Source organism: Tachypleus tridentatus, chromosome 9 (genome assembly GCF_004210375.1).
Source record: "Tachypleus tridentatus isolate NWPU-2018 chromosome 9, ASM421037v1, whole genome shotgun sequence".
Classification (NCBI taxonomy): domain Eukaryota; kingdom Metazoa; phylum Arthropoda; class Merostomata; order Xiphosura; family Limulidae; genus Tachypleus; species Tachypleus tridentatus.
This window is the reverse complement of record NC_134833.1, coordinates 7,698,861-7,715,115: the sequence shown is the minus strand read 5'-3', so window position 1 is coordinate 7,715,115 and position 16,255 is coordinate 7,698,861. Positions and strand designations below refer to the sequence as shown.

Sequence of the window (16,255 nt, the reverse complement as noted above, 5' to 3'; positions counted from 1 at the left end):
TACTGTCAGTAGTATATGATTACAAAACTGTACAGTGACTTTCCGAACACCCTGTACAACAGTACTGTCTGTAGTATATGATTACAAAACTGCACAGTGACTTTCTGATCACCCTGTACAACAGTACTGTCAGTAGTATATGATTACAAAACTGCACAGTGACTTTCTGATCACCCTGTACAACAGTACTGTCAGTAGTATATGATTACAAAACTGTACAGTGACTTTCTGAACACCCTGTACAACAGTACTGTCTGTAGTATATGATTACAAAACTGCACAGTGACTTTCTGATCACCCTGTACAACAGTACTGTCAGTAGTATATGATTACAAAACTGCACAGTGACTTTCTGATCACCCTGTACAACAGTACTGTCAGTAGTATATGATTACAAAACTGCACAGTGACTTTCCTAACACTCTGTACAACAGTACTGTCAGAAGTATATGATTACAAAACCGTACAGTGACTTTCCGAACACTCTGTACAACAGTACTGTCAGAAGTATATGATTACAAAACTGCAGAGCGACTTTCCGAACACCCTGTATAATCAGTATCTGATACACTTATCAACAAACTTACTTGCCTAAACACATTGTCACTAGAACCTTGTGTAAGCATAAAAACAAAAACACCATGAAGGAAACAAAACACAAACTGAAACATGCTAAAAGACACTGTATCAGAGGTATGTAACCCAAAACATCATGAACATTGGAACCAGCATAGAAAAAAAACCAATAAACAGCAAAGGTTAATATTGACATCCTTAACTATATAAGCATCTACAAATATTAGTGTGGTTGACAACACTCGCATAGCAGAAGGGAAAAGAATATAACAGCTTCCCAGTATACATTTATGAGCACAGTACAATGAATCAACGTCTAATTAACATTAACAACTATAGAATGTAATGAGAGTAATATAAGAAAAATGAAGCCTAGTTATTCATGGACTAAACCCTTAATGACATCAAAACACAGATATCACATGACGTATCTTTTAAGTTGGAACAAAATGCTTCCACAGTATTTAACAGAATAACGATGCTTACCCAGTGAAGACCACACGTGGTCAAAATTTTGTAAAAAGGTTAAATAAACACATCACTCAAAAGTGTCTCTTTGGACTTTAATTCAGTGTACTGTCTAGTCTGTTAAAGTACGTACTAACACTTCAGTGTACTGTCTCGTCTGTTAAAGTACGTACTAACACTTCAGTGTACTGTCTCGTCTGTTAAAGTACGTACTAACACTTCAGTGTACTGTCTAGCCTGTTAAAGTACGTACTAACACTTCAGTGTACTGTCTAGCCTGTTAAAGTACATACTAACACTTCAGTGTACTGTCTAGTCTGTTAAAGTACATACTAACACTTCAGTGTACTGTCTAGTCTGTTAAAGTACCTACTAACACTTCAGTGTACTGTCTCGTCTGTTAAAGTACCTACTAACACTTCAGTGTACTGTCTCGTCTGTTAAAGTACGTACTAACACTTCAGTGTACTGTCTAGCCTCTTGCAATACGTACTAACACTTCAGTGTACTGTCTAGCCTCTTGCAATACGTACTAACACTTCAGTGTACTGTCTAGCCTCTTGCAATACGTACTAACACTGTTTATCTTTCAGATTTCTGTGCCTTAAGAACAAGTCCACAGCGTCAGTAGTTTTTTTCACATTCACAGAGAAACATCCTAGTGTCCAGCAAGGCCCTCCATATCTTTTACCACTATTAAACTTTGTATGGTTTTTACTTCTAGCTGTAGAAGGGTGAGTTTCTTGTATTGTCTTTATTGTTAGTTTTTAAGTTTTATAATAATGTTCTTGAAAGATATATAATAGTGGTGAACAGAGAGAACTGTAGAAAGATGTCAACTTTTAAGGAAGCAAATAGAGGTTATTTAAATATCATACATTTGAAAGAAGTCAAGCAAGAACACACATAATTTGAACATTACACATGCTGCTAGTGTATTTATTACAGTACAAGAATGAATAAAGTTAGGAGTAAAAGTCCATAGGGTGTTTGTGAAATTATTATGGCCTGTATAGAAGTGTACATTCTCAAGTATTACAAAATATCAGTAGCTTGCATTTTGTAGATCATATAAACTTTAAAGATGTTTTCAATGTTTGACATCCAGTAAGTTTTAAACATATTGTAAGAATGTCATTGTCACAGAGAAACCTGAACATTTGTATCTGTAGAATCATACAATAATACTAAACAAGAATACCAGCAGTATGTTTTTTTCATTTATGATGCTTTCAGTTATTGTTCCATCATTCTGAATGTACAGAATATGCAGGAAACTCGTATTTGTGTTGCAAGGCCTTATCTGTCTAATTTCCTTGATAGTTTGACCTGCTGTTAGTGTTAAACTGTAATATTTTATGAACATTAAAGTATGAGCTGTTATTTTCTCACACAGTGGAAGGTTACCAGTTTTTACTGTCCTATGTGAAATGTACCAACCATCAATAAACAGAGATCCAGCTTACCCAGAAGTACGTATACTCTTTAGATATTTGAGAGTCACGACTTTGTCTATAAAGTTGTAAAGCAACATTTCCCGTTACATGTATAAAGTTATAGAGGAACGTTTCCCGTTACGTGTATAAAGTCGTAGAGGAACATTTCCGTTACGTGTATAAAGTCTTAGAGGAACATTTCCCGTTACGTGTATAAAGTCGTAGAGGAACATTTCCCGTTACGTATAAAGTCGTGAGGAACATTTCCCCTTCGTGTATAAAGTCGTAGAGGAACATTTCCGCTATTACGTGTATAAAGTCCTAGAGGAACATTTCCGTTACATGTATAAAGTCATAGAGGAACATTTCCGTTACGTGTATAAAGTCGTGAGGAACATTTCCGTTACGTGTATAAAGTCGTGAGAGGAACATTTCCGTTACGCGGTATAAAGTCGTGAGGAACATTTCCGTTACGTGTATAAAGTCGTAGAGGAACATTTCCCGTTACGTGTATAAAGTCGTAGAGGAACATTTCCCGTTACGTGTATAAAGTCGTAGAGGAACATTTCCCGTTACGTGTATAAAGTCGTAGAGGAACATTTCCCGTTACGTGTATAAAGTCGTAGAGGAACATTTCCCGTTACGTGTATAAAGTCCTAGAGGAACATTTCCCGTTACGTGTATAAAGTCGTAGAGGAACATTTCCCGTTACGTGTATAAAGTCGTAGAGGAACATTTCCCGTTACGTGTATAAAGTCGTAGAGGAACATTTCCCGTTACGTGTATAAAGTCGTAGAGGAACATTTCCCGTTACGTGTATAAAGTCAGAGAGGAACATTTCCGTTACGTGTATAAAGTCGAGAGGAACATTTCCGTTACGTGTATAAAGTCGTGAGGAACATTTCCGTTACGTGTATAAAGTCGTAGAGGAACATTTCCCGTTACGTGTATAAAGTCGTAGAGGAACATTTCCCGTTACGTGTATAAAGTCGTAGAGGAACATTTCCCGTTACGTGTATAAAGTCGTAGAGGAACGTTTCCCATTACATGTATAAAGTTGTAGAGGAACATTTCCTGTTACGTATATGGTGTATTTTTGTAATGTTATTACTTTCGTTATAGTATCTCTCCAAGATTGGACAGTTTTTGTAATGTTATTACTTTCATTACAGTATTCCAAGATTGGACAGTTTTGTAATGTTATTACTTTCATTACAGTATCTCTCCAAGATTGGACAGTTTTTGTAATGTTATTACTTTCATTACAGTATCTCTCCAAGATTGGACAGTTTTTGTAATGTTATTACTTTCAGAGGAGTATCTCCAAGATTGGACAGTTTTTCTAATGTTATTACTTTCATTACAGTAAGTCCAAGATTGGACAGTTTTGTAATGTTATTACTTTATTACAGTATCTCCAAGATTGGACAGTTTTTCTAATGTTATTACTTTCATTACAGTATCTCTCAAGATTGACAGTTTTTCTAATGTTATTACTTTCATTACAGTATCTCTCAAGATTGGACAGTTTTGTAATGTTATTACTTTCATTACAGTATCTCTCCAAGATTGGACAGTTTTTGTAATGTTATTACTTTCGTTATAGTATCTCTCCAAGATTGGACAGTTTTTCTAATGTTATTACTTTCATTACAGTATCTCTCCAAGATTGGACAGTTTTTGTAATGTTATTACTTTCATTACAGTATCTCTCCAAGATTGGACAGTTTTTGTAATGTTATTACTTTCATTACAGTATCTCTCAAAGATTGGACAGTTTTTGTAATGTTATTACTTTCATTACAGTATCTCTCCAAGATTGGACAGTTTTTGTAATGTTATTACTTTCGTTATAGTACCTCTCAAAGATTGGACAGTTTTTGTAATGTTATTACTTTCATTATAGTACCTCTCCAAGATTAGACAGTTTTTCTAATGTTATTACTTTCATTACAGTACCTCTCCAAGATTGGACAGTTTTTGTAATGTTATTACTTTCGTTATAGTACCTCTCCAAGATTAGACAGTTTTTCTAATGTTATTACTTTCATTACAGTACCTCTCCAAGATTGGACAGTTTTTGTAATGTTATTACTTTCATTACAGTATCTCTCCAAGATTGGACAGTTTTTGTAATGTTATTACTTTTATTACAGTATCTCTCAAAGATTGGACAGTTTTTGTAATGTTATTACTTTCATTACAGTATCTCTCCAAGATTGGACAGTTTTGTAATGTTATTACTTTCATTAGTACCTCTCCAAGATTGGACAGTTTTTGTAATGTTATTACTTTCGTTATAGTATCTCTCCAAGATTGGACAGTTTTTCTAATGTTATTACTTTCATTACAGTACCTCTCCAAGATTGGACAGTTTTTGTAATGTTATTACTTTCATTACAGTATCTCTCCAAGATTGGACAGTTTTTCTAATGTTATTACTTTCATTACAGTATCTCTCCAAGATTGGACAGTTTTTCTAATGTTATTACTTTCATTACAGTATCTCCAAGATTGGACAGTTTTTGTAATGTTATTACTTTCATTACAGTATCTCCAAGATTGGACAGTTTTGTAATGTTATTACTTTCGTTATAGTATCTCTCAAGATTGGACAGTTTTTCTAATGTTATTACTTTCATTACAGTATCTCTCAAGATTGGACAGTTTTGTAATGTTATTACTTTCATTACAGTATCTCTCAAGATTGGACAGTTTTGTAATGTTATTACTTTTATTACAGTATCTCTCAAAGATTGGACAGTTTTTGTAATGTTATTACTTTCATTACAGTATCTCTCCAAGATTGGACAGTTTTTGTAATGTTATTACTTTCGTTATAGTACCTCTCAAAGATTGGACAGTTTTTGTAATGTTATTACTTTCATTATAGTACCTCTCAAGATTAGACAGTTTTTCTAATGTTATTACTTTCATTACAGTACCTCTCAAGATTGGACAGTTTTTGTAATGTTATTACTTTCATTATAGTATCTCTCAAGATTAGACAGTTTTTCTAATGTTATTACTTTCATTACAGTACCTCTCCAAGATTGGACAGTTTTTGTAATGTTATTACTTTCATTACAGTATCTCTCCAAGATTGGACAGTTTTTGTAATGTTATTACTTTCATTACAGTATCTCTCCAAGATTGGACAGTTTTTGTAATGTTATTACTTTTATTACAGTATCTCTCAAAGACTGGACAGTTTTTGTAATGTTATTACTTTCATTACAGTATCTCCAAGATTGGACAGTTTTTGTAATGTTATTACTTTCGTTATAGTACCTCTCAAAGATTAGACAGTTTTTCTAATGTTATTACTTTCATTACAGTATCTCTCCAAGATTGGACAGTTTTTGTAATGTTATTACTTTCATTACAGTACCTCTCCAAGATTAGACAGTTTTTCTAATGTTATTACTTTCATTACAGTACCTCTCCAAGATTGGACAGTTTTTGTAATGTTATTACTTTCATTACAGTATCTCTCCAAGATTGGACAGTTTTTCTAATGTTATTACTTTCATTACAGTATCTCTCAAGATTAGACAGTTTTGTAATGTTATTACTTTCATTACAGTATCTCTCAAGATTAGACAGTTTTGTAATGTTATTACTTTCATTACAGTATCTCCAAGATTGGACAGTTTTTCTAATGTTATTACTTTCATTACAGTACCTCTCCAAGATTGGACAGTTTTTCTAATGTTATTACTTTCATTACAGTATCTCTCCAAGATTGGACAGTTTTTCTAATGTTATTACTTTCATTACAGTACCTCTCCAAGATTGGACAGTTTTTCTAATGTTATTACTTTCATTACAGTACCTCTCCAAGATTGGACAGTTTTTCTAATGTTATTACTTTCATTACAGTACCTCTCCAAGATTGGACAGTTTTTCTAATGTTATTACTTTCATTACAGTACCTCTCCAAGATTGGACAGTTTTTCTAATGTTATTACTTTCATTACAGTACCTCTCCAAGATTAGACAGTTTTTCTAATGTTATTACTTTCGTTACAGTATCTCTCAAGATTGGACAGTTTTTCTAATGTTATTACTTTCATTACAGTATCTCTCCAAGATTGGACAGTTTTTCTAATGTTATTACTTTCATTACAGTATCTCTCCAAGATTGGACAGTTTTTCTAATGTTATTACTTTCATTACAGTATCTCTCCAAGATTGGACAGTTTTTCTAATGTTATTACTTTCATTATAGTACCTCTCCAAGATTGGACAGTTTTTCTAATGTTATTACTTTCATTACAGTACCTCTCCAAGATTGGACAGATATTTTTTGGTTTACCTGCACCACCAAAACAGCAAGGACTTTTGAGTAAGTTAAAAATAAACTTGACAACTCTGATTATTAGAATACAAGCAGTGGTGAATTTTGTTGGTTGTAGATTTTGGTTTCTGTGTATGATGTGAGATTTTTATCATTAGAAACTGCTTCTAGTATCTCTGGTTTTTCTGTATCTTTGTGGACATAACTCTCATCCTTGATTGGTTTCACAGAGCACTTAATTTTTGACAGTAGCAAGCTATCTGTAGTGATTTCTCAGACAAATCTTTGCCCATCCTGTTGGTTTCTGTGTTGTTTGTAGGAATAGACAGAAAAAAACCTTTTAAGAATAGACACAAAGGAAGGGTGAGCATCTCTCATTAAGGTACTTTTGTTTCTTACTAAAAGGTGGAATAGTCAGTAATAAATATATCAAACTTCAGAAATAAAGGAAAAATTAATGTTTTGATACAAAATCTGTTGTTTCAATAATGTTCACATCTGTTAGTTTTATTATGCACAGCTTGAACAATAAAATCATCAGTGTATTAAAGTTCTTATAAACAATATGTGACAAAGTTTGTTTGTAACCAGAAGCTATTTGTTTTCAGGAAGTGTGTATTTCTAGTTTTATCTGCCTTTTTTATAAAGATGAAACAATTCAACTACCTACACTTACTTGAATATCAAAGGTTCCCAGGTGCGATGCAATACAGTGGTTCCAATTGAGGACAGTGTATACTCTTAGATAGTTAAATAGTAGAGCAATTGTCTTGTGAATCAGGGATCTCAGGTTCAAGTCCTGGTCTGAAAGTCACTTTTCACTTACAAGCTTTTCACCTTTTAGGATAAACTACAAGTTAAATTGGGGTAGTGAATTTTCTTCAGCCCCAATTTATAATTTGTGCTGTTTTATATAACACTTTGTATGTACAATAATGCTATTATTATGTTGTAATGATTAATATTAATTATTTTGTATGAAAAAAAAAAAGTGACTTCAGGACTGGGATCTGAACACTGAGCTTTCCAAGAGTACATAACATCTGAACACTGATCTTTTCAAGAGTATGTGACATCTGTGCACTGAGCTTTCCAAGAGTACGTGACATCTGTGCACTGAGCTTTCCAAGAGTACATGACATCTGTGCACTGAGCTTTCCAAGAGTACATGACATCTGTGCACTGAGCTTTCCAAGAGTGCATGACATCTGTGTAATATTGTCATTGTAAACTGTTTTATAATAGTTACACAGGCCTGCGATGGTTTTATTCCATTGAAAATGTTTGTGCAACAGTAATTCTTGTACTCTGAATCAAAACATCCATTTTTCTCCATCACATACAGATTATTCACAGAACGTTATGTTTACTTTTACATAAATGAATCATTTTTACTGATATCAGGCCACATTTTGTCATGTTTAAAATGATGACAATCTTTGGTTATGGTTTTCTTGAAACTGTGATGTGAGAGCCTATTTAATTGTTCTAGAACCCACAACAAACATGCCACTAGTATATAAGCAATTAACAGGCCACATGAAGTGTCATTTCTGGATACTATTAACAGGCCACATGAAGTGTCATTTCTGGATACAATAAACGGGCCACATGAAGTGTCATTTCTGGATACTATTAACAGGCCACATGAAGTGTCATTTCTGGATACTATTAACAGGCAACATGAGTGTCATTTCTGGATACTATTAAATGAACTTTGACATTACTTTTTTCTTATCAATATTATTTATTCATTGCTATGGTAACAGGAGATTGTGCGAGTGACCCAAACATATTTTGCTATATTTGTGGTAAATTTGATCTGAATGATATTTCAAAACTTTATATTTTGAACAGATAATTTAGTCCAGTCTTTGCTGGAAGGTTTAGAAGAGGAAGATATCAGTGGAGATAGTGACATAGCTACGCCTGGGCCTTCTTGCTTACGGAAGCACAGTATGCAGTCTGAAGATTTGGACTGACTAGTTCTAAATTAATTAAATCTCCCATATTTCTCTTTTTTTGTCCTTCTTGGAAGAGAACATCATCAATATGGCAAGTTCTCAGAAAAAAGAATCATTTTTGTTTATGAAAAGACTGGTATTAATTTAAATCAGAGTTTAAAGAAATTATTCAACAGATGGTAGAATAATTAACCAAGTGTTTTCTGAGACTTTTAATAGAGTTTGAATAAATGTAAATACTAATATATCCAGTAGAGGTTTGAACTGGAGTTTTAAACAGTGTACTGTTCATACAGTTTTGAATTACTAGTTTTGTTTTATAAGTTTATAAGAAAAAATTTAACTTTTCAAGTAAAAGCTCATTTATACATTGACTGGCCTCTGGGAAACACTTGAAATCTTTAGTTTAAAAGCAGAAAGGGAGGCCCAGTGTTTTTTATTAATTGAAGAAAGCATATGCTTTGTCTTTTTTAATTTAGTGTTATCAACAGTTGACTTTAATTAATTTATGAATTCAATTGTGAAATAAATAATGGAACTATTGCACATAGCTCAAACATTAGATATATTTTATTCATTCCACAAAGCTAGACTTGGAAAATTCCTGGTCAATTCCCAGAAGAAATTAACAACCTTGAATTGTCAAGGGAATAATTATTGAATATTAATTATCTTTAATTCTCAAGGGAAATAACTATCAAATATTAATTATCTTGAAGACATAAAGATGAGTAAATTAAATTACTCTTAAGATAAATGTTAATTATTTTATACATTTATTTTGTTTATGAATAAGTTCTTTAAATTTATCAGTAAATAATTGTTACTTACCAAGGTGTGTTTCCTTTAATTACTTTAAACCAGGTAAAGGACCAGTTGTAAGATGTTCCACTGTGATAAGATTCAGGTGTTTAAAAAATGGGACATCTGTTATTGTATGTCAGAGATAAAGGAAAAACAACTGCTTTAAAATAACCTTAAGGTTACAAGGATATTTCCTAGTTTAGAAAGCAGAGCAGAGAATTATGGTATGTAAACAGTAACACTTGACAAATTGATAAAGGGTAAGAAAGGTGCTTTATGTTATGTAAGATTGTATATGTTCATGAAGGACATTTCAAGGTGCTTTTTTGTTGGTGTTACAACCAAGTCCAGTTGACTGTAACACTTAAGATCTTGTTTAATTTATAATTGTCTACTAAATACTTTTCTGCTGGCTTGAACACAAAATTCCTGTTTAGTTTAAAGTGTCATTAAGGTTTACTTTGTTTATGAACTTGTCACAAAGCAGATGGATCTAGTTTAATTTACTGATAAAAAATTAACATTTTGATGTATTACGTTTCTTCAGCAAAAAATAAACTAAACATTTAGGTTTGTAAGTTAATTGTTATTAGAAACACTTATGTGATTTATTGTAAATTTTTAACTGTCTACCAATAAAAACTAACTTTATAATAGCACTGTTTACTTTACTTATCCAACAACTTCTTCCTAACTTAAATAGAAATGGTTAATAGTAACTGTCTAATATTTAGAATTTTTCTGGATCTACTAGCGGCTGTTAAAACTATTGTTGCTGCAAAAATTACAAAGTGGAAAATAAAGTCTTGGTACATTTGAAAAATTTATAAAATAAGTTGTTTCATTCTTTCATCTTTAAATGTACACAAGTAAAATAGTTAAATTATAGCCCAGCAATATAACCTTGATGTTTATACACAGTACTATGTTTAGTTTTGAGGATGTGGAAATCTTAGAGGAACGTGGTCATCATGGTCATTTCAAAGGGTAACAGCTACAGTTCACTGCTGCATAAACCTTCCTAATTAAATAATTTCCTGAACAAAATTAATGTCCTTTTTATTCTAGTGATTAGAATCTCTGTTGACCCTCCCTTAAACTTAATTGCATGTATATGCTCAGAGTATCTCGACTTCTGTTTCCCACACATGTTCAGCAGTTGTTGTTTTTATTACTTATGTTGGAATGTAGCTTGGCTGTTATATTATGCTACAAATATTTTCCCTGCTCCAGGAGATGGCACACCTGGTAGAGTAAGACAGATCATACTAAACATTTCAGTAGTCTATCCGTCAGTTCTGGTTATAGATCGTGAACATTCTTTATATAAACTATTTGTTAGGACATAAACTGTTATAGTGTAAGCACTGTTTAATATAACAGTTGGAACATTTCTTTGAATGAACATAGTTATCAGAGTTATGTTTTTAAGTTGATTGGATACAACTCTGGTAAGAGTATGCAATTAGAATTTTTTTGTAAATGCTATTTTGTATTTTTGACAAAGATTGTTTATACAGAGATGCTGAAACACATTCAAGGCTAGATTCATACACAGTATTGGTTTTGTATTACAAACAATATTCTATTAATTCAAATGTACAGTTCCTTAAGATTTATGATAAAGAAACAAGACATGTTTGTTGACAGTCTGATGGATAGAAGTTATTTTGTTAATGTATCAAACAAATTAATATTTTAGATGTTTTACTTGTGGTATATTTGATATACATTATTTATGTACATATCCTGTTCACACAGTCACACTAGAACAGTGATGAAAATAAAATTACTTTTAAATGAACCTAATCATTGGAAATGGATATAATGCACACTAAAATGTTAAATCACCCAGTGGGTGTTAATGTTATAGATCAGATAGTTATGTGGAATCCTTGAGAAATTCCTCATGTGTAACATCATAAATTAATCACTGGGTGTTAATGTCATAGGTCAGGTGATTATTAGGAATACTTGGGAAATCCTCACAAGTCATGTAAAATCATCCAGTGGGTGTTCGGTCATAGGTTAGTTGGTTATCTGGAATCCTCAATAGGATTGCCACAGGTCACACAGTAAATCCTACAAACCCATAGTAGTGTGTTTTAATTGATTATTTAGACCACAAAGGAAGTCCATCATATGGGTAGGAAATAAAATATGTAAAGAACACCTGCCCAAATGTCAGAGGAAATGTTATGTTTGCACAGAAAGGAAAATGATTATAAACCATATAGTAATTCATATGCATGCATATTAAATCTAAACAGGAAAAAAAGCCAGTATGGATAATGTGTCAAATCTTACATATCCACAATACCTAAAAGTGTGTATTAACCCTTTGGTGATGGGTTAGGGGTCAAAGGCTATATCATTGTGCTTGTTGACTTGCATTCAAAATTTGATTGAACTACTACTTTATTAATTTATATCAGTAAGTTTGGTATCCAATTGTAGATTATAATTCCAAAGTTAATATTATATATGAGTTAATATCTTAATTCAAAAGTGAATATTAAATGAACACATCTAAATGTATAGTTTAGTGAGTCATGTGGTATACTGAATGCAGCACTGTTTAAAATTAATGTTTGTGATGTTAAAATACTGTCTATAATATACAAATTATGAAATAAAATTACTAATAATATTAACAAGCTAGAATATAAAGTAAGAACCTCGTATCTTTTTATTTTGCTGAGAAATGGCTTATGTACTGAATAAAAAACAATGTCCAGTTTTTTCCATTCTTATTACTGTATATAACATGTAAATAACCAATCAACAGCTCAGAATGTCCCCAGAGTGGTTTTCTCAGGTATTTTAATCTTTAAAAAACCTGCAACATTTTTCAATCCAAGTTTTCAAGGGGATAGTGACTAAGGTGTATTTATATTTTTAAAAAAATATGAAACTTCAAGCAGATTAAAGACACAACCTAAGTTTAATAAATTATAGTAGAATTCTGATATCAGTGTAGTTATTTATGATGTTTTGGTTATTGAACTGTATATGTATATATAAAACCTAAAATAAATTTTGTTTGATATCCTCCATGTGTGAAATTTTAAAAGGCTTAACAACATATGTCCAGCAACAACTGAGTTCAAAGGTCATCAGGAGAAGAGAATTATGTGCTTCACTTCTTGATTTATTGTTCTATATTTTAAGAGAAATAAGTTTAATTTATTTTTAAATAGTAATACTCTATGTACATATATACAGGGTGTTTGGAAAGTCACTGTGCAGTTTTATAACAGCATTCATTCAGTCTATTTCAAGCCAGCAACTGATAGCAGTGTTTAGAAACAAAATAAGAAGGATCCAGGCCTGCATTGATGCCAACGAGGGTCACTTTCAACATTGTTTATAATTGTCGTTCATATTTACCTCCTGTATTCTATATTGAAACATGTCTGTTAATAAATATATAAGTGGACAGTGACTTTCTGAACACCCTGTATAATAATTGAAATGTGACTGTTACAAACTACTAGTCCACTAAAAAACAGCCAAGACTAAAGATCAGTTTTATATCACTGGATACATAACATAAGCCCACATGTACAGCATCAATACAAGTTATGTAATGTTAGGTAGCCATGACTGGAAGGTCAATATAATAAAAAATAATAAATATATATGTAAATATACAGAGTTACAAGACTTAAACTACTTACACTAAACATTTGTATTTGTGTTATAATATGTAGTCATTCTAGTACAATAAAGCATAATTTATATTTATGGTTATAAGATTCATTAAGTGATATACCCTACACAGAGTATAGAAAATAACAAAATATAAAGTCCTACTGAAAACAAATGTTTGAAATGTATTTAGAAAGTTCTATAGATTACATAAATAATATCTGAGATTGTTGTGATGAAGAATAACTTTTAATCACTTCACACTCAAGACTAGTAACAAAACAAACTCTATTTTCACAAACAAATCTTTAGTAAAAATATTTCATTAAAAACTGTGTAGACAAACTTGGGTAAATTATACTGAACTTACAGATAAAAAGTTACATTAATTAAACATGCACAAAAAATACATTTTTTTTAAAGATGCATACAAGTATACTGTACACAAGTAAGATGATAGAAAATTATTTGTTTTGAAAGATTGAAATATAAATGTAATTTTATACCATGGACTAAGTTCTCTCTTTAACGTCTTTTTTCAATATTTATTATGTTACATGTAGGAAAAAAATTTCACTTATAACTTGTTCACAGTAAGTATTATACATAATTATGTTTTATAGTGTGAGTTCAGAAACAATATTTAAAAAAATTCTAAGCTTTTAAACATTTTACTTTAGAATATAATAATGAAAATGCTTCAAAGCAAAATTATTATTTCAATTAAAATACATAAATATACAACAAACCAAGTAACTAAATAAATAAGATGTTGTGCCATAATAAAATGGTTCGACTAGATTTGAAGAATCAGTGCTACCCCTGCTAAAATCCATTTAGCTGGTCTTTCTTTTGTCTTCAAATTGAAGGTCCAAACAAATGTTGGTCCTCGTTGTCGGGTTTTGTACACTGGACATTCGTAAGTGTTCCATGTTTCTTTTTTCTCGGCTAAAATTGCTCTAATAAAAATGATGGGCATTGGTGGATATAAGTCTTTTAATCTGGAATCCATGATGGATCCACTCTGAATATCCCAACGAGCTCCCTGAAGGGGAGAAAAACAACACATTACTTTTAGGCGTAATAAGTTTTGTTTTTACTAGTGGGTTATGTTAAGTATCAAACATGTTTTAAGTCAGAGCATCTGTGGAAGTTTTTGTTGAAGAAGTCAACAAACAAGTTGTAAATTTGTTCATCATAAACAGAACTTGTATTTTTCAAAGTCATGAACAAACATGCTGATGAACATATATGATACTGATCAGATTAATAATAAATTCAATGAACAATCTACTCGCATTCTTCCTAAATATAAGAAATTATAAAATATTTCAAATGCACAATAAGGACCAATACTTTTATTGTCACTAAAGTTTTAAGACAATACAGATGTTGATCATACCTACACCTGAAGAATTATTATAGTGTATATGGTTAAATATTCATAACCACATCACTGGAAACTTTATTTCATTAATCTGTAATGATGAATTACAATTTATTATTACTAAACATCTACAGTTAAACTGTTGTTTATTGTACTAGAACCAATAATACCAGTAATGTAGGCTATCTGTTTCTCATCTGCTTAACCAGCCACCTTCCTAACATGTTTCACTGTATCACACCCGTCTTCTAGATTTAACTTATATGAATTTATTATAATTAGTGCATCTTGCACAGCTAGTGCTCGTGTGTGGAATTTTTTGATGGAGGATATATATATTTCAAAACTAGTAACCTTAATATTTGTGGACTATTTTCACACTATGCATTTCTAAAATTTTTTTTTTTGAGGGCCAACACACCATCAGTGTACCTAATATGAAAGTTTGTTCTTATGTAATACAGATCACCACCAGCAGAAGTATCAGGAGAACTGTTTTTATTTAGTTTAATAAACCTGTTACTTTCTTGGATGTAATGATTGTAACAATGTTACATCCATATAATAGTCTCACAACACAGTATTAAAGTGTTGTTACAACAAGAAGTGAATATTTCTCACAATTAGGAGGAATTACATAATGTTTACCAGCTTAATCTAAGTTTACTTAACTGAATCTTTGGGTAGCTAATAGAGTTTAATGAAACATGTATGGATCAGAAAACCTGGGATCTTCAACACAACAGTTAACTTATCCTGGTGATCACATCGTACATACCTACTGATTTTTGTATCTATTCAACATTTCTTCTGCATTAAAAACAATACTTACTTCCATAAAAAGGCCATGAACATAAGCCCCATCTCGTGGAGCACTTGTAAAATCTTCTTTGTTTTTCTTAGTAACATCACACTGGAGGCACATCTTGTCTAAAGGCATTTCATTCTTGCGAGCCGTACACTGTATGATAGCTGTGAGGAAGGACTGGGGGTTAAAGAACCCTGCTAACCAAACACTTGCTGGAAGCGTGAAGTCTGCTGTCCAGTTCTCAAGCTCTGAAGCAGAAACACTTGAATATATTTTGAAAACTTACACAAGAAAGATATGCCATCATTATGGCATGAGTGAATCAAGTAGCTATCAGATATGTTTCACCAACTAAATATCAGTTTGTTAAAAGTTGTCAGAACTTAAATCTTTTGTCACCTGAGATTCTAAGGATGCTTACCTTTACTGAGTAAAAAAATCTTAAAACCCAATTGTTCATCAATAAAAGGGTAGCTTTAGAAATACCAACTAAAATTAAAAACTAAGAGCTAGACATTGGGCAGTAAAACAAGTAAAGAAGATAGTTCTTTATCAACTGACTCAACAGATTTTATCATCAAAATTTGTGTCAATGACCTAACAAACAGTGTCTCCTAAAGTATTTGTTATGAATTAAGTGTCTAAAAGAAGACACAATCAAATATTCATCTTGTTACTTAGAAAACGTATTAAAGTTGTGATGTTAGTAAAGTTTGTCATATAGAACAAAACACTGCTGTTACCCATGTGCTTTATTAATAAATAAGTTATACAAATGTCTGCTACAAAGTAAATATGTGTAAACTGAGATATAGAACACGACATGAATGAAAACATGTTTCTATAACGACTACTGATCTG

The 16,255-nt window shown here is 31.7% G+C and overlaps 2 protein-coding genes across 7 annotated transcripts in view; one reads left to right on the top strand and one right to left on the bottom strand.

The window, feature by feature from the left end:
• The window catches only part of LOC143224722 (Golgi to ER traffic protein 4 homolog), a 34,061-nt gene extending 23,681 nt beyond the window's left edge, over window positions 1-10,380 (top strand). For 4 of the 6 annotated variants that reach the window (XM_076452959.1, XM_076452961.1, XM_076452960.1 and 1 more), the window contains 4 exons: window positions 1,638-1,778; window positions 2,441-2,516; window positions 6,762-6,828; window positions 8,638-10,380. In XM_076452959.1, the coding sequence (XP_076309074.1) occupies window positions 1,638-1,778; window positions 2,441-2,516; window positions 6,762-6,828; window positions 8,638-8,762 (409 nt within the window). In that variant the 3' untranslated portion in view covers window positions 8,763-10,380. The remainder of the gene's footprint in view (window positions 1-1,637; window positions 1,779-2,440; window positions 2,517-6,761; window positions 6,829-8,637) is intronic. The other 2 variants (XM_076452963.1, XM_076452962.1) reach the window with 1 other exon arrangement.
• Window positions 10,082-16,255, bottom strand: part of LOC143226982 (dynein beta chain, ciliary-like) — a 61,270-nt gene continuing 55,096 nt past the window's right edge. The window contains exons 10-11 of the mRNA XM_076458532.1: window positions 15,419-15,642; window positions 10,082-14,244 (exon numbers count right to left, since the gene is read on the bottom strand). Of these exons, the coding sequence (XP_076314647.1) occupies window positions 13,996-14,244; window positions 15,419-15,642 (473 nt within the window). The 3' untranslated portion in view covers window positions 10,082-13,995. The remainder of the gene's footprint in view (window positions 14,245-15,418; window positions 15,643-16,255) is intronic.